The sequence below is a fragment of the Ranitomeya imitator genome, chromosome 5 (genome assembly GCF_032444005.1).
Source record: "Ranitomeya imitator isolate aRanImi1 chromosome 5, aRanImi1.pri, whole genome shotgun sequence".
Classification (NCBI taxonomy): domain Eukaryota; kingdom Metazoa; phylum Chordata; class Amphibia; order Anura; family Dendrobatidae; genus Ranitomeya; species Ranitomeya imitator.
Genome location: NC_091286.1, coordinates 671,910,575 through 671,934,419, shown reverse-complemented (window position 1 = coordinate 671,934,419; position 23,845 = coordinate 671,910,575). Strand labels below are relative to the sequence as shown.

At 44.6% G+C, this 23,845-nt stretch overlaps 1 protein-coding gene across 3 annotated transcripts in view; it reads left to right on the top strand.

The window, feature by feature from the left end:
- The window catches only part of LOC138638756 (cytochrome P450 2K4-like), a 127,631-nt gene that overhangs the window by 84,353 nt on the left and 19,433 nt on the right, over positions 1 to 23,845 (top strand). For all 3 annotated transcript variants that reach the window (XM_069728313.1, XM_069728314.1, XM_069728316.1), the window contains one exon: positions 2,509 to 2,650. In XM_069728313.1, coding sequence (XP_069584414.1) covers positions 2,509 to 2,650 — 142 coding nt within the window. The remainder of the gene's footprint in view (positions 1 to 2,508; positions 2,651 to 23,845) is intronic.

Here is a 23,845-nt window from a genome sequence, read left to right as displayed (position 1 = left end):
TCAGGGGACACATTTTATGAGTGTTTAGTTCAGCGTGTGCAAGGAGCATAAGATAGAACAGCCACCTTTTCCTTGTGCAGCGTTAGTGCTGCACAAGGTGGTTCTTTCAGTTGCTAACGTCTGTCCTGTCATGTTGCGGTCGGGTTAGCTGACTCCATAGTGCCTGCAGTGTAAAAGCTTCCTATGTGGGCTGCGGGAAGTGGCAATCAAGGCTGGTTCTGTAGCGCCAATAGGACAAGCTCCGCCTGTAGGACTGTTGGTTTTCGGTAACTGCGGCTGGATCGTGGCCTACCTATTTTTTCTTTTACTGTGGACCTTCTGCCACCTGAGTTCCAGCACCGTTAGCTGGTTCCTGGCAACACAATCGTATCTAGGTCCCCCTGGTTCCAGCACCATCAGCTGGTTCCGGGAAGAGCCTTTGGTTTAGGTGCCTCCTTCTGGGTATCCGAGTTCCACCAACTTCAGGTGGTCCTTGGTAGTGCTTTATGGCACAGGTACCTCCTGCTTAGTAACTGGGTTCCAGCACCGTCAGCTGGTCCTCGGTCATGCCATTGGCTCTTCTACCTTCGGGTAGCCATCCGGGTTCCAGTACCATCAGCTGGTTCTCGGCACTGTCTTTTGCTCTTTTACCTTCTGCTCCCCATCCTGGTTCCAGCACCGTCAGCTGGTTCCAGGCAGAGCCTTTGGCTTAGGTGCCTCCTTCTGGGTATCCGAGTTCCACCAACGTCAGGCGGTCCTTGGTAGTGCTTTGTGGCACGGGTACCTCCTGCTTAGTAACTGGGTTCCAGCACCGTCAGCTGGTCCTCGGTCGTGCCATTGGCTCTTGCACCTTGGGCAATGCATCTGGGTTCCAGTACCATCAGCTGGTTCTCGGCAGTGTCTTTGGCACGGGTACTCCCTCCTGCCCAGCCTGGTTCCAGCACCGTCAGCTGGTTCCGGGTAGTGTCAAGGTCACTTAGACTCCAAAACGTTGTCCTGTCGTGTTGCGGTCGGGTTAGCCAACTCCATGGTGCCTGCAGGGTGGGTGCTGCCTATGTGGGCTGCGGGAAGTTGCAATCAAGGCTGGTTCTGTAGTGCCAATAGGACAAGCTCCCCCTGTAGGACTGTTGGTTTTCGGTAACTGCGGCTGGATCACGGCCTACCTATTTTTTCTTTTACTGTGGACCTTCTGCCGCCTGAGTTCAAGCACCGTTAGCTGGTTCCTGGCAACACAATCGTATCTAGGTCCCCCTGGTTCCAGCACCGACTGCTGGTTCCAGGCAGAGCCTTTGGTTTAGGTGCCTCCTTCTGGGTATCCAAGTTCCACCAACGTCAGGTGGTCCTTGGTAGTGCTTTGTGGCACGGGTACCTCCTGCTTAGTAACCGGGTTTCAGCACCGTCAGCTGGTCCTCGGTCGTGCCATTGGCTCTTCTACCTTTGAGTAGCCATCCTGGTTCCAGTACCGTGAGCTGGTTCTCGGCAGTTCCTCGGCCTTGTTGTACCACCTGCTACAGTTCCAAGTTCAAGAGCCTTAGCATGACGACCCTGAAGACCGAGAAGCAAAAGAACAAGAAGCTGCAGAACAAAAAGTAGAACATTAAGCATAAGACTAAAAATCAGAGCAAAAGATATTATCTAAATTATAAGCAGAAGAAGACTAAGCAGTGTATGGGGGTGAGTCTGTTCCTCCTCGTGGTGCCCCTGGAAAAAACCTGCTGCTGCAGGCCAAACAGGCCAAACTGAACGTGGACAAATCCTGTTTTAAATCTTTTGTGACAGGCAGAAAGGAAGGTGTAATCTTCAAACTTTTACAGATAACAACTACAGGAATGCCTGATTGTCACACATAAGATTTTGATGAAGAAGATGAATATGAAGGAGATGATGAAGTTGAATATGATGAAGAAGAAGAGTTGAATGAGAAGAATTAAAAAAAAAAAGGATAATAGGAAGAAGGTAAAGAAGAAGACGAATAAGGTGAAGAAGAAGTTGATGAAAAATATGCTGCTGGTGAAGATGATGAAGAAGATAGTGTGGTAGAAGTAAAAAAAAGGTGCAGAGCATGGAAGTAGAGAAACATAAATATCTGACAAAATCTAAAAAACCTAAACATAGTCAAAATCTTTTGGACTCCAAACGTCTTAAAAAATTTATAATTCCTGCTTTTCCATTTGAATGGGCTAAACCTCTATGCCTTTAATGTCCCCTCCACCTCCTCCAATACATTCTACGTTATTCTTAGTTGTTTTCCTTCATGTGGAATTAGGCTACAAGGAAATAAAGGGTTTATTTTAATTCCGATATTTTGGTACCATTAACTTGCATTTGTATCAGGTATCGGCGAGATCCGATATTTTGCCGATATCGGCCGATCCAATTCGATACCGATACTTTCGAATATCGGCAGGTATCGCTCAAGACTACTCTAGATTAATCTCTATTATAGTATTTACATATTTAAATGCATTCTCTAGAAAAAAAATAGACAAAAGACAATATTCAACATTTCATATTACTTTTTTTCTCCAGGGAAAACCAGAATCCACACAGTTTTATCACAATGAGAATTTAACTGCTCTGGTGTCAGATTTGTTTGGGGCTGGAATGGAGACCACATCAACCACATTGAGTTGGGGGATCCTTCTGATGATGAAATATCCAGAAATTCAATGTAAGAAATGAATTAAAAGGATTTGAAAAGATTAAAAATATACTGAGTTTACAATTTAAAATCACATAAGGTCCTTCACCAATATTATTTATTTTTTCACATATTATTAGTGATGAGCAAGCATACTTGTCGGGATCACACTCAGTCGGAGCAGCCTTTGGAAGTGGGGAATCACCAGAAATAATACACAAGACACGTCTTGTATAGTGTATCACTGGGAAGTCTCTGAAGCACGCCTGCCTTCAATGTGCTATCCCTTCTTTATATAGTTGTTTCAGTAGGTTTAGTGGTTATACAAGTTTTGCATGTTTAAACAAAGAGACAAAACAGGAAAGAAAGAAAAGAAAAGAAAACAGTTTCGTGGGCGGCAGTTTCACAACAAACAGTACAAAGGCAATTCCACAGACAAGAAAAACAGGATTTCATACTATAGCTAAAATGTCCTTGAATGGACAGGTCAATATTTATCACAAATTCTTTTTTTTTATTTTTGTTCATTGAGGTAATCATTTTTGTTCTGCTCTTCACAATCCCCCCTTTGACATATTCCATTCAAAACCTTGTCGATCATTTTAGTCATTCTTTTTGTGATATTACAAAAAAAAACTTTATATTCTCGCATCTATTACACAAAATTTATTTGTGCATACCGAGATACCCTTGAGTACAACCTTGAATAATACATATATAATTACAATAACCATAACTGTATGTATTAGGCTTTGCATAATCCCGGTAACCCACCCACCGACCCCTCTGAACCAATTGGCCGGGTTAAGAAAAGAAAAGGTATCTGACCACCAGCTATCCTTATTTTGGTCATTGTCTTTGTCATACTGATCCCTGAGTCGTTGTACGTCTGTTAATTTAAATCTCATACTCATAGTACTATTCGGGTCTATATAATGACAGCAGGTGGGTCCGATGATTTGACACATACCCCCTTGTGAGGCAGTTAGGCAATCCAATACCAGGGTATGTTGGTTAGTGACTATTATAAGCTGATTCTGTACAGCTATACTAGTATTTAATATGTCCAATATATCCCAAATCTGATCATCTAGATAATCCGTGGCTCTAACTAATTTATCCCACATTTGTGTTAACATAGGATAAATAAAAATGGTACTAGCAATTTTGTTGGGAATTCCCATTTGTACTATTTGTGGCCTCCCCGAGGGACGTGGTGAGTTATCTGCAGCTCTTTTATACAGTGTGTGCTTGGGCACGGCTTGCATATTCACTTGTTTATTTGAAATTATGAAAGTAGCCGGGGTTAGGCGTCCTAATGTACAAGTACCCTTTATACCTACGGGAAGCCATTTATATGCTCCTTCTCCGCATATCCAAAATGTACCCTCAGGCAGATCCCACAAAGCTGAGTGCTGCAATACCAATCTGTGAGCCAAGTCCACAAATCTAGATACATTCTGAAGCATACACCAAGAGGGTTTTTGTCCCAAGGGGCTACAGTACCCGGCTGCGGGATTCCCACATACATGCATTCCGTTGACATACTCATTGGATTCATTACAAACCAGGTTCCCCGGCTTACTTGTACAACTGTTTGCATCACCTTGGGGGAACAACTCAGAATGTTCCCATTTTCTATTATGTATGTATCTTTCCAATACTGTCGGTTTGAAAGCATCAGAGGAAGGGGTGGTTGTACTGATACTGAGCTGTAGATTTTCAGTGGGGACCTGTCCTAAATCAGTTAATCCAGTCTTATTCCTAGGTACCCATTATCCTCCCTTGAATGCTAAATATTGTAAGTTGTCTATTTTTCCTGTAAGATTGCCCTGCCACCAAGGAAATTCTACCCATCCCACAATTGGTATGGCGATTGTAGTATTCCATAGTCTAGTATTGCCAGGTTGGTTGTTGGCCAGGTTGTCTGAACAATTAGGCCAAGCGAATATTTCTTCAGCTGACACGGGAACTGCTAGAAAAGGTATACTTGTGGCTGATACCGGCGAATGGGTACAGATCCAACAATCTGCCAGGGGTTGCGTATTATTTAACAAGTCATGCACTAATTTTCTATGATGTTGTACGAATCTATTGTTCAAAGGGGCTAGATAATTCAGTCTTTCCCATGCCTCCGTTGAGGTTAACATTATTAACATCAATATCATGAGTCTTATACTGCTTTTTTGCAATGGCTTGCATGTATCCATGATGCCTTTCCTTCAAGCTTGACTGCTGTTGGAGTTGTTAACAGGACTTGGAAAGGTCCATCAAATCTCGGTTCCAGAGTCTTTCTGGTGTGTCTTTTCACGTAGACTTGATCACCAGGTTCCAACTTGTGGCCTCCTTCGAGATTTTCTGGATCTGGAAGGGAAGCAAAAACTTGCGAATGCACTTTAGTTAAACGTTTTTGTAATTCTTGTACATAAGCAGTTAAAGTCTCAGTATTCAACATCAGTTGCTGTGGAAAATAACAACCCAAATTTGCTGCTCTACCAAAAAGAATCTCATGTAGTGACAGCTTAGCCTTCCCCCTTGGGGTGTTTCGGATGGAATACAGGGCAAGTGGTAGACTCTCGGTCCAAGGCTTTCCTGTTTCTGCCATGGCCTTCTGGATTTTTAATTTTATTGTCCCATTTAATCTTTCCACTTTACCTGAACTCTGTGGATGATATGGAGTGTGAAACTGGTTTTCTACTCCCAACATTTTCATAACATTCTGGAATATTTCACCAGTAAAATGGGTACCCCTATCTGACTCGATCACCTCAGGCATGCCGTAACGGGGTATCAGTTCATGTGCTATTTTAATGGCAGTAGTTTTTGCTGAGGCTTTACGAACTGGATAAGCCTCTGGCCACCCTGAGAACATGTCCACACACACAAGCACATATTCGTATCCATTGTACCTAGGAAGTTGGATGTAGTCGATCTGGAGTCTTTGAAAGGGATACAGTGGTCTTACATGATGCTTGGTTGGGGTTTTAATGGCCTGACCTGGATTGTGTGCCAGGCATATAGCGCATGCAGCACACATGTTCCGAGCAAATTTACCAAAACCTGGAGCCAACCACCTTTCTTTTACCTTGAGCGTCATACCATTTGCCGACACATGCGTGGGTAGGTGGAGGTCACTGGCCACTGCGGGGTACCAGGCTCTGGGTAAACACAACAAAGTTCCTTTTTTCCATAATCCTTGCTGATCTTCTGCCCCTTTTTTCTGCCACTGCCCTCGTTCTTCGTCGTCTACCTGTTTCTGAGCTTCCTTCAATCTTTCCTCATCATCTTCAGAGCTATCTAGTGTGTGGGCATGATGTAAGGGTTTACGTGCTGCCTGTTTTGCTGCGTTATCGGCTTTATCGTTACCCCTGGCTTCCTCGGTGCCGAGTCTCACATGTGCAGCTACCTTTATCACCGCTATTTCTTTAGTTTCTTGTGCTGCCTCCAGAATCTGTCTAATGAGGGAGGCATGTTTAACAGGTTGGCCTGAAGCAGTCATATAACCTCTGGCTCTCCATATTACGCCAAAATCGAAAATAATGCCATGTGCATATCTAGAATCAGTGTATATGTTTGCTGTCTGATCTTTGGCTATTTTTAGAGCTTCAACTAATGCCGTAAGTTCTGCTTCTTGTGCAGACTGATTAGCAGGGAGAGGTTCTGCTTTCAGCACTTCATGCTGAGTTACTACCGCATAACCTGTATGAAATTGTCCATTCATATCTGCATATCTACTGCCATCTATGAAAAGTTCAAATGTAGCATTACAGAGTGGCTTGTCACGTACATTACATAAGCCCTGAGTCTCTTGTTCCATTAATTGTACACAATCATGCATTGACTTTGATGGGTCAAAGGAGTTGGAGAGTGCAGTTTCAAAGGAGTTGGAGAGTGCAGTTTCCTCAGGTATGGTACCCCCCTCAGACTCTAAAGGGAGCAAAGACGCGAAATTAAGAGTCTGAATCCTGGCAAAGGAAATGTTGGACGGCAGTAGTAGGGAACATTGGAGACGGAGGTGTCTGGCCATTGAAATATGTTTAGGTTGGACCTGGTTAAGAATGCCATGTACATCATGAGTGGTCTGAACTAGAAGTGGGTGATCAAGAACAATCTCAGAAGCTTTATCTAATAACAGTGAAATTGCGGCTACTACTCTTACACAAGAAGGTGCGGCTCTAGCTACAGGGTCCAGATGAGCTGATATGTATGCCACAGGTCTCTGTTTGTTTCCATGTTTTTGTGTGAGCACCCCTGTAGCATGTGAGGATATCTCAGCTGCCATCAATTGAAAAGGTTTAGTGTAGTCTGGGAGTCCCAAAGCCGGAGCTGATACCAGTGCTGTTTTCAAAGAGGAAAATGACTGTTTAGCCTCTTCACTGAGTGAATATGGTGTGTTGGCAATACAGTCATATAAAGGCTGCATGAGTTGACTTGCATGTATGATCCACTGTCTACAGTGTGAAACAATACCTAGGAAAGCACGCAGCTGTTTGTGATTCCTGGGTTCAAGCATGTTACGTATGGCTTCCGTACGTTGAGGTGTGAGGTGTCTGATGCCCTGTGATATGCAGTGACCTAAAAACACGACTGTTTGTTGACAAGCCTGGAGTTTCTGTCTATTTACTTTACAGCCTTCTTGCGCTAGGAAAATTAAGAAATTAACAGTTGAGGTAACTGCCGTCTGCTCATCAGGGCAACAAATAAGTAAGTCATCTACATACTGTAGAATGACTACTCCTGGTTCTGGGATGAAATTTTTTAGCACGGTCTGCATTGCTTCAGAGTACAAAGTTGGTGAGTGTACCATACCTTGTGGCAATCTTGTCCATGCTAATTGTTTACCCTTGAATGTAAAGGCAAACAAATGCCAACAGTTCTTATGTAGTGGCACAGAAAAAAATGCGTTTGATAAGTCAATTACCGTAAAATATGCAGCAGTGCTGGGAACTTGAGACAGTAAGGTATGAGGATTCGGTACCACAGGGGTGACCGGTGCCAAAACCTTATTGATTTCCCGTAAGTCGTGCACCATGCGATATTTCACCATAGTTTCTTTGGAGGACACTTTCTTTTTAACAGGATATAAGGGTGTATTGGCGGGTGACCTGATTTCTACCAAAACACCTTGTAACACATAATCCTGAATTTGTTGAGAAATCGCCTGTTCTTGCTGGGCGCTGATGGGGTATTGCCTAAGCTGAGGTAATACGGTTCCCGGGGCAGTTTCTAACAGTATAGGAGCTACTGATAAAAATCCTACATCAGTGTCTCCTTTTGCCCATAGGCTGTCAGGAACCCGAGACAAGTCAATTTTTGCTTGTTGAGTGTAAATTTCGGGAAAATCCTCCATTGCCTGTATTCTAACATATGGTTCCAGAGTTTCTGCATCTTCAGGGATGGTCAGCATAACTGTGCCATCTTCTCTAAAATGGATGTTTGCATGCATTTTACTTAAGGCATCAGTACCCAACAAGCAGGTAGGTGCACCTTTAGCAAATAAAAATTTGGATACAAAAGTTTTAGGGCCAAAGCTCACATTTAAAGGTTTTGTAAAGGGCAACGCCTGAATTTTACCATCATACCCTTCTGCATATGTAACCTTTGAGGATATATTGTCAGGATATGGTAAAAAGTCCTGATTTAAAATGGAGGATGTTGCTCCCGTATCTATCAGAAAAGGTACATTTTTACCCTCAACTTCAACTTGTATTATTGGTCTTCTAGAAGGAAGAGAGACCTGCATAACTTTCAGTCATTCTGAGCTGTCTGTTTGATCAAGCACTGGGTTATTTATCCTATTTTTGGGTACAAAGGTTCCTGAATCTATATCTGCTTTTCTCTTCCTACATTCCCTTTGGAAATGTCCTGGCTTCTTACAGTAATGACAAGTAAACTTTTGATTAGCAGAGCCAGTATTAGCCTGTGCAATTCTTACTGGCTTAGAATTTTCTCTTAAGTCCATTTCTATCCCTACAGCTTTCTGTCTAGCCAGGTGTGGGTCTTCCAAGGTTCTCCAATCAGGGGTTGCGGCCTTAAGCTTTTCCTTCACTTTTGGAGACAATCCATCTATAAAGGTTTTTGTAACTAACCTCATCATTCCTGGAGCGGTTAGATCCATGCCTTCATCTCTGAAATTATTTTCTACACTTAGATAATATTCGTCTACTGATTGTCCAGATTTCTGAGCCACCACTCCCGTTGTTCCTCTCTGCCTCTGTCTCTCCCTCATGAAAACCATTAAGTGATCTACAAATTGTGTACCTGATTCTATCGTTTGTAAGGCACCATCTCCTGCTTGGGGCCTATGTACCTGTAGATTTGCTAATAGCTCCTGGAAGAGTCCAGGAGTCATTTTAATTCTACATAATTCTTCTCCATCTGCCCAAACTCCAGCGTGAGTCTGCATAATTTGCTGTATATATTGTGCAAATCTAACTGGACACTGGGTGGGATCTGGTGCGTTATGCAAGAGAGACATGCCTTCAGCAGGGGACCAAGGGAAATATTGTCGAGTTTGGTGATATCTAGTTCCCATTACTCCGTCAGCACCAGGTTCCCTAAAGGGTCTTGGTACTACCCTAACAGGGGCAAGTACAGCGCCATGTCTAGGTGTACCACAGGCTAGGCAATCATTTCTCCAGTCTGGATTTTGTTGTCCACAGTGCGGACATACCCATCCTCCTGGTCCGGCTAAACTTTGAGGTGGTGTTTGGAGAAAAGATGGGGCATGTGGATTAAGGTATGGGGGTGGGGTATTTTTAGATTCCACATTTTGTTTTTCTCCACAGCCTGTGGGTCTAATACACCACTTTTTACTCTGTTGATTATATGTCCATCCCTCATTTTCTGCTACCCTAGAGACATCAATCAATGCTTGGATCTGATCTATCCATTTCTTGTCTCTGATTATGCCTTTTTTCCTTTCCTGAATTCCTTCCCATAGTTTTCTACTAAAAGCTTCTGCCCTAGTAACTCCAAACTTACTAAAAATCTTTTTCAGCCCCTTAGTGGCATCTTCACCACTTCTCTCCTTTATGATAGTATAGATATCTAATTCTTCTGGTTCCGACTTTGTTTGCTTATTCCCCATTTTCTTATCCTGAGCTTTCTTGCCCTAGGTGGCGTTTGGGTATGAGAATACCTCGTTACCTTCTTCCTAAGGAGCTAGGATGTCTTTTTCTTGCCCTAGGTGGCGTTTGGGTATGAGAATACCTCGTTACCTTCTTCCTAAGGAGCTAGGATGTTTAAACTGTGTTGATGTAAGAAAATCCTGATTCCTACACCTATAGCAAACAACACAAATGCAACCAGACAGAAAAAGAAAAAGAACATACAACGTATCTTGTCCCAGGCTAATTTATCTGTCCTGGGCTTATACTATCACATACAACGTATTCTTGTCCCAGGCTAATTTATCTGTCCTGGGCTCATACTATCATACACTTATCCGTCACCAGGTTTTTGTCAAAGACAGGATCAGAGATTGAACATAGGCGCGGAGGTCTCCCCGAAAGGACGCAACCACGTTGCCCAGTGGGACAGTCACTTCTTCTGTTTCAACCCCCTGGGCGGCTTATAGGGCTATTCCCAACTTCCACACACCTTCTATTCACATTCACTCTCATTCAATGCCGTACTCCGTAAGGTGATCAATTCCTAAATAGTTCAAGAACCCGAGCTATAGGTATCCTCCTCTACTAGAACTACCCGCTAAAGAACACGACACAGAAAATCTTACGGACAGTGCAGGGCAGATATAAGAGATCTAACAGTGTCTCTTACCTGGCCAGGTTTTTGTTCATCTGCCGTCCATTATCCCAGATTCTCTTTTCGTTCGTATTCTGCCGGTGTTCTTGAAGGAATACACAGACCTCGGGTCCCTGTTCAGGCGCCAGGAAATGTCGGGATCACACTCAGTCGGAGCAGCCTTTGGAAGTGGGGAATCACCAGAAATAATACACAAGACACGTCTTGTATAGTGTATCACTGGGAAGTCTCTGAAGCACGCCTGCCTTCAATGTGCTATCCCTTCTTTATATAGTTGTTTCAGTAGGTTTAGTGGTTATACAAGTTTTGCATGTTTAAACAAAGAGACAAAACAGGAAAGAAAGAAAAGAAAAGAAAACAGTTTCGTGGGTGGCAGTTTCACAACAAACAGTACAAAGGCAAATTCCACAGACAAGAAAAACAGGATTTCATACTATAGCTAAAATGTCCTTGAATGGACAGGTCAATATTTATCACAAATTCTTTTTTTTTATTTTTGTTCATTGAGGTAATCATTTTTGTTCTGCTCTTCACATACTCATTGCTCGGGTTTTCCGAGCATGCTCGGGTGGTCTCCAAATATTTGTAAGTGCTGGGTGATTTAGTTTTCGTTGCCGCAGCTGCATGATTTACGGCTGCTAGACAGACTGAATACATGTGAGGAATGCCTGTTTGTTAGGGAATACCCACATGTGTTCAGGCTGTCCAGCAGCCGTAAGTCATGCAGCTGAGGGGAGGAAAACTAAATCTCCGAGCACTAACAAATACCCGGAGATCACCCGAGCAAAGAGTATACTCGCTCATCACTATTCAGTATCATTTCATTGAGCACAGTGGAAGAGAGCATGAGTGAGTCCACATGGGCCGGCCTTACAAATAGCTTCTCAAAAAATTGAAGTAAGAAATGCGCTTTTGTCACTTAGCTCAGCCATTGTAACATGTTCAATGCAATCGCACATCCACATATTTATAGAAAAAGTATAAAAATAAAGAATAAAAATAGTGGATATAATATTGTCAGATCCTTACTTTGCTCCCTATATCCAATCACTAACACGCCCAAATCACCTGCACCTCAAAAAATTCTTCAGAATACAACCATTTCTCACTTTTGAAACTGCAAAAATTCCTACTGTTGCTCTGATTTTATTCTTGACAACTGCAATTTACTACTTATCGTTCTTCCCTCTAGACTATCCTATTTATCCTTAAAGCAGTAGTCACGGTCATATTTCTGTACATCCACTCCACTGACGCCTCTTCTCTGTGCCAGTCATTGCACTGGTTACCCATGCACTATAGAATACAACATAAACTTATCACACTCACCATCAAAGCTTTCTACAGTGTTGCAAAGTGAGATGAATACTCTTGTCTCTGTATACCACCCTGTCATCGCCATCCACAGTGCTGCAGCACCCTACATCTGTTCCTTTATATAAACCGAAGTTGATATACAATGCACAGTATGTCGTGATCAACACCTGTGCCCAAACAGGAAATAAGTATACAACACAAATCCCATGCAACAATATCAAATAAATCCTACATAGAAAAGATTGCACAAACGAGATCAAAATCTAACAATATAGTTTTTATTGGACAAAGCACATATAAAATTAATTACAACCAATCTATGGGATACTCTGATGAGAGACAACTACAATGGGGCCATAGGTCGGAGGCTACAAATATGCATATGACAATACAAATAACCCTGATAAGTAACAACACGTGTGCATAGTGAGTTCCTATATAATAGAACTAAAGCCACTAAGCTGGTAAAAAGCATCCAGCACCACCACCAAAACAAATGTTAGGGAAATTAAAACAAAATGTGCAGCATATTAACCTCAGACCTGTGGCGCCACCACCCCTACGTTTCGGCGTGCATGCCTTCTTCCGGGGGAGCAGTAGTCAATGTCATATTTCTGTACATCCACTCCACTGATGCATCTTCTCTGTGACAGTCATTGCACTGGTTACCCATGCACTATAGAATATAACATAAACTTATCAGATTCACCAACAAAGCTTTCTACAGTGTTGCAAATTGAGCTGAACACTCTTGTCTCTGTATACCACCCTGTCATCTCCATCCATAGTGCTGCAGCACCCCACATCTGTTCCTTTATCTATATCTAACACACTACACATGCCCTCAGCCCTTCACCACTAGAGATGAGCGGTATTCGAGTCTAACTGTTCGCCAATTTCAAATTCGAGCTGTTTTGGGCAGTGCAATTTGCTTAAAATTCAGCTGTTCGAGTTTCTGTTCAATAACTGTTCGTTCACCAAAAGCTTAATTTGATTTGCACATTAAAACTGTTTATCATTGTTAATAGACTGTTTCAGTGTATAGTGGGTGGGGGGTGGGGCAGGGGAGAGATCTGTGCTGAAATAATGCCGATCTCCATTTTTTTTTTCTTTCCTGCATTTACAGTGGGGCGGTGCAGTCTCTCAGCCTATCAGCAGTGCAAACACAGACAGCAATGTGCATGTGATGCACACAAGCAAGGGCATGTGTCATTGGCTGTGTATGTCACATGTCCTTGCCCTATAAGAACCAGCCATTTGCACTGTCACCACCATTTCTTCACTGCTGCAGCTTCGTGTTAGACGGCACCGCTGCTGCTGTGGGCGCTACACAGTCTAAGTTTTTTTGGAGCGAATTTTCAGAGAGATAGGTCTAAGGAGTCGGGAGGAGTTGGGACTAGTTGTAATATCAGCCCTTTTCAGGGTAGGTTACAGCAGTTCATAGCACTGTTTGCCAGGCAGGTCTGTGCCAGCGCTGTGCAAGTGTTTGTCACAGCATATGGTGTAATCTAGCTCAGCCAATCCTTTTGGGCTAGGAGCATTGTCTGATAGTCATCTGAGTAGCCCGCCTGTGAAGCTAGCTACACCACCTGTGTATCTCAATTTTTACTGCATCTAACCCAGTTAATAGTTTTGGGCCTAGGAGCAGTGTCTGCACGTCAGCAGAGTAGCCCGCCTGTGAAACAAACTATACCGCCTGTGTATCTTAATTTTTACTGCATCTAATCCAGTTAATATTTTTGGGCCTAGGAGCAGTGTCTGCACGTCAGCAGAATAGCCCGTCTGTGAAAATAACTACACCGCCTGTGTATCTCAATTTTTACTGCATCTAATCCTGTTAATAGTTTTGGGTCTAGGAGCAGTGTCTGCACGTCAGCAGAGTAGCCCGCCTGTCAAACTAACTATACCGCCCGAGTATCTCAATTTTTACTGCATCTAATCCAGTTAATAGTTTTGGGACTAGGAGCAGTGTCTGCACGTCAGCAGATTAGCCTGCCTGTGAAACTAACTATACCGCCTGTGTATCTCTATTTTTACTGCATCTAATCCAGTTAATATTTTTGGGCCTAGGAGCATTGTCTGCACGTCAGCAGAGTAGCCCGCCTGTGAAACTAACTATACCACCTGTGTATCTAAATTTTTACTGCATCTAATCCAGTTAATAGATTTGCGCCTAGGAGCATTGTCTGCACATCAGCAGAGTTGAACGTCTGTGAAACTAACTACACCGCCTGTGTATCTCTATTTTTACTGCATCTAATCCAGTTAACAGTTTTGGGCCTAGGAGCAGTGTCTGCACATCAGCAGAGTAGCCCGCCTGTGAAACTAAATATACCGCCTGTGTGTCTCTATTTTTACTGCATCCAATCCAGTTAATATTTTTGGGCCTAGGAGCTGTGTCTGCACGCCAGCAGAGTAGCCCACCTGTGAAACTAACTACACCGCCTGTGTATCTCTATTTTTACTGCATCTAATCCAGTTAATAGATTTGGCCCTAGGAGCATTGTCTGCACATCAGCAGAGTTACCCGCCTGTGAAATTAACTACACCGCCAGAGTATCAATATTTTACTGCATCTAATCCAGTTAATAGTTTTGGGCCTTGGAGCAGTGTCTGCACGTCAGCAGAGTAGCCCGCCTGTGAAACTAACTATACCGCCTATGTATCTAAATTTTTACTGCATCTAATCCTGTTAATAGTTTTGGGCCTAGGAGCAGTGTCTGCACGTCAACAGAGTAGCCCGCCTGTGAAACTTACTACAACGCCTGTGTATCTCTATTTTTACTGTATCTAATCCAGTAAATAGTTTTGGGCCTAGGAGCATTGTCTGCACCTCAGCAGAGTAGCCCACCTGGGAAACTAACTATACCACCTGTGTATCTCTATTTTTACTGCATCTAATCCAGTTAATATTTTTGGGCCAAGGAGCAGTGTCTGCACGTCAGCAGAGTAGCCCGCCTGTGAAACTAACTATACCGCCTATGTATCTAAATTTTTACTGCATCTAATCCTGTTAATAGTTTTGGGCCTAGGAGCAGTGTCTGCACGTCAGCAGAGTAGCCCACCTGTGAAACTTACTACAACGCCTGTGTATCTCAATTTTTACTGTATCTAATCCAGTTAATAATTTTGGGCCTAGGAGCATTGTCTGCACGTCAGCAAAGTTGCTCGCCTGTGAAACTAACTATACCGCCCATGTATCTAATTTTTTACTGCATCCAATCCAGTTACCAGTTTTGGGCCTAAGAGCAGTGTCTGCACGTCAGCAGAGTAGCCCGCCTGTGAAACTAACTATAACACCTGTGTATCTAATTTTTTACTGCATCTAATCCAGTTAATAGTTTTTGGCCTAGGAGCAGTGTCTGCACGTCAGCAAAGTTGCTCGCCTGTGAAACTAACTATACCGCCCATGTATCTAATTTTTTACTGCATCCAATCCAGTTACCAGTTTTGGGCCTAAGAGCAGTGTCTGCACGTCAGCAGAGTAGCCCGCCTGTGAAACTAACTATAACACCTGTGTATCTCAATTTTTACTGCATCCAATCCAGTTAATATTTTTGGGCCTAGGAGCAGTGTCTGCACATCAGCAGAGTAGCCCGCCTGTGAAACTAGCTATACCGCCTGTGTATCTCAATTTTTACTGCATCTAATCCAGTTAGCAGTTTTGGCCCTAGGAGCAGTGTCTGCACGTCAGCAGAGTAGCGCGCCTGTGAAACTAACTATACCACCTGTATCTACATTTTTATTGCATCTAATCAAGTTAATACTTTTGGGCCTAGGAGCATTGTCTGCACATCAGCAGATTAGCCCGCCTGTGAAACTAACTATACCACCTGTGTATCTCTTTATTTACTGCATCTAATCCAGTTAATAGTTTTGGGCCTAGGAGCAGTGTCTGCATGTCAGCAGAGTAGCCCGCCTGTGAAATGAACTACACTGCCTGCGTATCTAAATTTTTACTGCATCTAATCCAGTTAATAGTTTTGGGCCTAGGAGCATTGTCTGCAAATCATCAGAGTAGCCCACCTGTTAAACTAACTATACCACCTGTGTATCTCTATTTTTACTGCATCTAATCCAGTTAATAGTTTTGGGCCTAGGATCAGAGTCTGCACGTCAGCAGAGTAGCCCGCCTGTGAAATGAACTACACCGCCTGTGTATCTCAATTTTTACTGCATCTAATCCAGTTAGTAGTTTGGGCCCTAGGAGCAGTGTCTGCACGTCAGCAGAGTAGCCTGCCTTTGAAACTAACTATACCGCCTGTGTATCTAAATTTTTACTGCATCTAATCCAGTTAATAGTTTTGGGCTTAGGAACAGTGTCTGCACGTCAGCAGAGTTGCCCGCCTGTGAAACTAACTATACCGCCTGTGTATCTCTATTTTTACTGCATCTAATCCAGTTAATAGTTTTGTCAGCAGAGTAGCTCGCCTGTGAAACTAACTATACCGCCTGTGTATCTAAATTTTTACTGCATCTAATCCAGTTAATAGCTTTGGGCCTAGGAGCAGTGTCTGCACGTCAGCAGAGTAGCCCGCCTGTGAAACTAAGTATACCGCCTGTGTATCTCTATTTTTACTGCATCTAATCCAGTAAATAATTTTGGGCCTAGGAGCAGTGTCTGCACGTCAGCAGAGTAGCCCGCCTGTGAAACTTACTACAACGCCTGTGTATCTTTATTTTACTGCATCTAATCCAGTTAATAGTTTTGGGCCTAGGAGCAGTGTCTGCACGTCAGCAGAGTAGCCCGCCTGTGAAACTAACTATACCGCCTGTGTATTTAAATTTTTACTGCATCTAATCCAGTTAATATTTTTGGGCCTAGGAGCAGTGTCTGCACATCAGCAGAGTAGCCCGCCTGTGAAACTAACTATACTGCCTGTGTATTTCTTTTTTTACTGCATCTAATCAAGTCAATAGTTTTGGGCCTAGGAACAGTGTCTGCACGTCAGCAGAGTAGCCCGCCTGTGAAACTAACTATACCGCCTGTGTATCTCTATTTTTACTGCATCTAGTCCAGTTAATAGTTTAGTTTTGGGCCTAGGAGCAGTGTCTGCACATCAGCAGAGTAGCCCGCCTGTGAAACTAACTACACTGCCTGTGTATTTCTTTTTTTACTGCATCTAATCAAGTCAATAGTTTTGGGCCTAGGAGCAGTGTCTGCACGTCAGCAGAGTAGCCCGCCTGTGAAACTAACTATATCGCCTGGGTATCTAAATTTTTACTGCATCTAATCCAGTTAATATTTTTGGGCCTAGGAGCAGTGTCTGCACGTCAGCAGAGTAGCCCGCCTGTGAAAGTAACTATACTGCCTGTTTATCTCTCTTTTTACTGCATCAAACCCAGTTAATAGTTTTGAGCCTAGTACCACAGTTTGGCCACTCAGTTCTGCTCGGTTTTCATCCATCGGTTGATGTGCCAACAACTACAGATAGAGAGTTGCCAATGATTTAAGCAGTAAAATGTGTGGCAAAAGGCCTTCTTCTGGTGGAAAGGGAAATAGGCGTGTTGGAAAGGGAAAAAAGATTGTGTCCGTTGGGTAGGTGGTAAAGCATCAGTAACACCTGCAGAAGAAAGACCATCTTCCAGCCCAAGTAAGATGTCTTCTTCTTTTCGTGGACAATCTGATATGATCCCTTTATTACGACCATCGCTACAAGCATCACCAAAAATTCCAGATGAGGCACTAAAACAGCAGGTGCTTGAACGGATATCAAGTGCTCGTTCAAGTGGGCTCTCCTCCATGTCAACTTCAACATCACAACTACTCCAGTCCTCAGAGTTGTCACCCCAATCGCACTTGCTTCCTCACAGCTCCCAAGTCTCCAGCCGCCCATCAGAGCATGGGGTAACACACATGGTTGAGTCTGTAGAGCTGTTAACGCATACTATAGCCTGGGAATCAGAGGTCTGCTCCAGAGCTTCTGTGAATCCAGACGAGGAAATGATCTGCACTGATGCCCAGAATCTTTGTGAGTCGGATCCAGGCCCAGATGAAGAAGGTTCTGAGCATAATGTAGACCCTCGTTCCCAAACAGTAACTCCTGTTGGTGGAGACAATGAGGAAGATGACGATGAGACTGAGATACCTGATTGGAACAAAAACTTGACTTTTCGGTCGAGGCAGGAAGAGGTTGGCTCTGAGGACGACGGGTGTGAGAACACACAGGATGATGATGACAAGGTTATAGACCCCACTTACTGTCATCCCCCAGTCCGCCAGTCCATGAGGTCAGAAGAGGAGGTGGAGGAGGATGCTAGTGACGAGTCTGATGATGAGGTTACGTTGCGCCTTCCTGGACAGAGACGGAGTACTGGAAGCACATCAACAACTGCATCCTCAACCCCAACTGTGCCTCAGACCAGAAGTCGTGGTGGCTCTTCAGGTCGCACGGGCTCTAAGCCTTGCATAGCCTGGGCATTTTTTGACATTGCAAAGGATGACTCAACTCATGTTGCCTGTAAGAGTTGTCAACAAAATCTCAGTAGAGGACAAAAAATGACTAGCTTGAGTACTTCATGCATGAACCGTCACGTGGATATGAGGCATAAGTTGCAGTGGGAAGCTCACTGTGATACAATGCGGCCTAGTGTGCCAGGTCAACCACCGTCTACCCCATCAAGTACATCCGCATCCTCTTCATCCTCTGTGACTGTGGGGACAGCAGTCGCACATGGTTTTGGACGCAGACCTTAACCTTTTTACCCACAACATCCAGTGTGATTGGCAGGTCATCAGGACATTTGCAAGTGGAAACACCTGCTGTTGTTGAGCGCTCTCCGACATCGACACCATATTTTGATCAAGGCAACATAACATCTTCGCCTGCATCTTCCTCACAGACCAGCAGTTTGCCGGGGACACCATACTCAACTCCGTCTAAGCACGGCAGCCAGCCCTCAGTCCCTCAGATGTGGACAAGTAAAAAACCATTTCGTTCTAGCCATGACAAAGCTAAGAGGTTGAATTTCTCCATCTGCAAGCTGTTGGCTACAGAAATGCTGCTTTTCCGCCTGGTGGACACAGAGGTTTTTCGAGACCTTATGTCCGTCGCAGTGCCCCAGTACCAGATGCCCAGTCGCCACTACTTCTCAAAGAAAGCTGTGCCTGTGCTACACCAGCATGTCACACACAACATCACCGCTTCCTTGAGAAACTCTGTGTGTGACAGGGTGCATTTCACCACAGACACTTGGACGAGTAGACATGGACAGGGGCGTTACATGTCGGTGACTGGGCACTGGGTAACTATGGCGACATCAGGAGAAGGGGCTGCTGTCCAAGTCTTGCCATCCCCAGGAGATGCTCATTGATCCACGGTATCTAGAAGTTCCTCCACTGCTTTTGCCTCCTTAACCTCCTCTCGGTTCTCCACCTGCACTCAAAGCCTGTCTGGTAATGCCACCTGCATTGTAACTGTGCAGAAGGAATCCTGCACACCTCCTCACTATGCTGTCACCAGTACTCAACGGCATCAGGCAGTGTTTACATTGAAATGTCTGGGAAATGTGAGTCACGCAGCTGAGGAGTCGCTCTGGAGACCGAGTTCCATCAATGGTTGTCTTCGCTCAATCTCCAGCCAGGGAAGGCCGTGTGCGACAATGCTGCAAACCTGGGTGTGGCCCTTCGCCGGGGCAATGTCACACATGTGCCTTGTATGGCTCAAGTTTTGAACCTGGTTGTCCAGCAATTTTTATCCCACTATCCAGGACTAGATGGGCTTCTTCAGAGGGCACAGTCGCTGTGTGCTCACTTCTGCCGTTCGAATCCCGCAGCTCAATGACTTACATCTCTACAGAAGTTGTTGGGCCTGCCAGTTCTGCGGCTGAAATGCAATGTGCCCACATAGGTGGAATTCAACTTTGCACATGTTGCAGCGACAGTAGCAGCAACGACGAGCCCTGGTGCAATACGTTATGATGTATAGCCTGGGCCAACGAGATCAAGAGGTAGGGCAAATCACGCTGCAGGAGTGGTCTCAGATCAGGGACCTATGCACCCTTCTGCACAGTTTTGAAATAGCAACGAAGATGTTTAGTGCTGACTATGCCATTATCAGCATGACCATTCCAGTGATTTACATGCTGGAGCACACCTTACACAGTGTTTGGAGTCAGGTGGTGGAACAAGAGGAGGAGGAGGAGAAGGAACAGGAGGAGTCATATGCAGAAGGGATCATATCTCCAAGGTCAAGAAGGTTGGCAGCACCAAGGCGGCTGGCACTGGTGGCTGGGGGAGAGGGATTATCGAGGGCGCATGGTAGCAGCCAAACTGATGAGGAAGGTGCAGGAGGTGAGGAAGAAGTGGAGGATGAACTGGCGCTGGGCATGGAAGTCTCATCAGATGAGGGAGACCTTGATCAAATTTCTGTTGTGTGAGGTTGGGGGGAGAGGGCAGACGAAGGAAGCATGATTCTCACCTGCCACCACCAAGACAACAAGGACTTGGTCCTCCTGGATGCACAAGACACATGAGTGCCTTCTTGCTGCACTACCTGCAACATGACCCTCGGATTGTCAGAATCCGAAGAAATGCCGACTACTGGTTTGCCACACTCTTAGATCCCCGGTACAAAAGTAAATTTGGCAAAATAATTCCTGCCATGGAAAGGGATTCACGCATGCAGGATTATCAACAGAGACTGTTACAGAATCTAACATCTGCTTTTCCACAATACACCAGTGGTGCACGTAGTCAATCTCTGAGTTCTAACTTGCAAACCGTGGGACTATCATGTCATCACTCAAACCGTAACAGTAACATCGTATCTGGTGGTAACAGCAATTTTTTCCAATCGTTTCAAGATTTTTTTAGACCATCCTTTGCAACGCCACAGGAGACAAGAAGTCAGACGCACAGCCAACGCCTAGAGAGGATGGTACAAGAGTATCTCCAAGTTAAAATCGATGCCATGACTGTGTATCTAGACCCTTGCTAATTTTGGGCTTTCAATCTTGAAAAATGGTCTGAGCTCGCCACTCACGCCTTGGAGATCTTGTCGTGCCCCGCAGCCAGCGTTATCTCTGAACGTGTGTTCAGCGCTGCTGGTGGTGTGCTGACAGATAAGCGCACGAGGCTGTCCAGTGACAATGTAGACAGACTAACTTTCATCAGATGAACAAATCCTGGATCCGCAAGGACTTTTCTACCCCTGTGTCATCTTGGGGAGACTAAAAGCTTGATGATTTTTGAAAATCACCTCACCAACCGTTTTAAAAATCTCTGGCGAAATTGATGCCACTTAAGTGGTGTCTGTGGCCGAATTTTTGTAAAAAATTGGAGACACTTTATTTAGTCCCCTTGCTGAGTTTTACATGACGCTGCCATCGTCAATTCCAGGTGGGTGGGGTCATCTGCAGTGGTGTTTACTCATACTATGGCCCTGGATTCAGAGGTCCGCTCCAAAGCTTCAGTGTCTGCTAGTCAGCAGAGTAGCCCAGCCACCCACCGCCTGTTTACCTAAGCACTATTTTTAACGGCATCTGGCCCAGGAAATCTTTTTGGGCCTAGTAGAATTTAGTGATAATCAGCAGCGTACTTCACTCATGAAGCAAGCTACACCACCTGTTTACCTAACTACAATTTGTAACGGCATCTAGCCCAGGAAATCCTTTTGGGCCTAGTAGAATTTGGTACTACTCAGCAGCGTACTCCACCCATGAAGCAGGCTACACCGCCTGTTTACCTAACTACTATTTTGTAACGGCATCAAGCCCAGGAAATCCTTTTGGGCCTAGTAGAATTTAGTGCTACTCAGCAGCGTACCCCACCCATGAAGCAAGCTACACCGCCTGTTTACCTAAGTACTCGGGTTGAGCGACTTTTGCTTTTTTAGGATCGAGTCGGGTTTCGCGAAACCCGACTTTCTCAAAAGTCAGGTCGGGTGAAATCGGCCGATTATTGCGAAAAGTCGTGGATTGAACGAAACACGAAACCCAATGCAAGTCAATTGGGAATCAAAGTTGGCAGTGAGTGGAGGACAGGAAAACACCTACAGTGCCCATTTTTATGCCAAAAACATGAATTCTTATTTCTTAAGCTTGTCAATCTTAATTTACTTTATAATAATAGTTAGGCATTGAAAACAGGGGGTCATTTGGCTAAAGTTGTGTGGGGATAGGGCTGGTTCAAGATTTTAGTGGGCCCAGGAAACGCAGACTACATCACGGCGGTGGAGCAGGGAGAGATAAGTATTGAAACTTTGCAAGTGCTGTGATCCCAAGGAAGCAGGGGGGACCACTCGTTCGCATTGGCACTGGCACAGGGCCCCTTAAAGTACGGCGGTGTGTTTGACGGCGGGGGCGCCTCCCACTGGCAGAGACACTTTTGCGTACTATGAGGGGCCCTGTGCCAGTGACGTCGCCAATGAGTATGCCCCCCCCACCTTATGCAGGAACCTGCACTTTCATCTGCACCTTCCTCTTTGTCCCCGTGTAAGGTGGTATAGTGTGCGGGAAGGGGAACCTGACTTTCAGCAGGGTCAGATTCTGGCTGTGTAGAGTGCAAGGGGAATGAAGTGGTCTGGGTCAATGTACCAGCAGACTCATGTAGCAGTGTCTGGCTATTGGGCAGAATGAGGAGGAAACACAGATATAGTCCCAAAGAAAAAAGTAGGCTAAATGCAGTTCAAAATTGGTAACAGGACTAAACAGGCGGCATAGCTTTGTTCAGTGGCGAAAAACTGTAATGAGTGGCAGAAACAGTTAGTAGGCCCAAGTAATAAAGTGGGCCAAATGAAGTTCAAAATTGGTAATAGGAGTAAACAGGCGGCACGGCTTTGTTCAGTGGAGGAGAACAACAAGCAGCGGCAGACACCGTTAGTATGCCCAACCAAACCAGTAGCCCAAATGCAGTGTAATATCTGATATAGCCCGAAAGCCAGAAGATTGAAGCTCAGCTTTGTAAAGTGGAGAACACCAAGCAGCCGCAGACACCATTAGTAAGCCCAACCAAACAAGTAGCCTAAATTCAGTGTAATATGCGATGTAGGCCGAAAGCCTGAACATTGAAGCTCAGCTTTGTAAAGTGGAGGGAGAACACCAAGCAGCCGCAGACACCGCTAGTAGGCCAAACCAAACAAGTAGGCCAAATGCAGTGTAATATTTGATATAGGCTTAAAGCCTGTAAATTAAAAATCACCTTTAGTCTGTGGAGAACACCAAGCTGCGGCTCACACCATTTGTAGGCCCAACCAAAGAAGTAGGCCAAATGCAGGTAAATATCTGACACCGGATGAAAATTGAGGCTCAGCTTTGTTCAGTGGAAGACAACAGTAATGGGAGGCAGACACAGTTAGTAGGCCTTAATAAGTAAGTAGGCAAAATGCAGTTCAAAATAGGTAAGTGGAGTACACAGGTGGCATAGCTTTGTAAAGCGGAGGACATTTGTAATGTGTGGCACGGACAGACAGGCAGACAGAGGACTAAAATAAAAAAAGGAGGCTAATGTCCGTTCAAAATTTGTTTGAGTAGTACACAGGCGGCATAGCTTTGTAAAGCGGAGGACAGTTGTAATGTGTGGCACGGACAGACAGGCAGACAGAGGCCCAAAATAAAAAAGTAGGCTAATGTCAGTTCAAAATTTGTTTGAGTAGTACACAGGTGGCATAGCTTCGTAAAGCGGAGGACAGTTGTAATGTGTGGCACGGACAGACAGGCAGACAGAGGCCTAAAATAAAAAAGTAGGCTAATGTCAGTTCAAAATTTGTTTGAGTAGTACACAGGAGGCATAGCTTCGTAAACCGGAGGACAGTTGTAATGTGTGGCACGGACAGACAGGCACACAGAGGCCTAAAATAAAAAAGTAGGCTAATGTCAGTTCAAAATTTGTTTGAGTACTACACAGGCGGCATAGCTTCGTAAAGTGGAGGACAGTTGTAATGTGTGGCACAGACAGACAGGCAGACAGAGGCCTAAAATAAAAAAAGGTGGCAAAATGCAGTTCAAAACTGCAAGCAGGACTAACCTGGCGGCCTAGCTTGTTTCAGGGGGGGGGGAGTTGTAATGTGCGGCGCAGACAGACAGACAGACAGAGGCCTAAAATACAAAAAAGGTGGCAAAATGCGGTTCTAAACTGCTACCAGGACTAACCCCGCGGCCTAGCTTGTTTCAGGGGGGGAGAGTTGTAATGTGTGGTGCAGA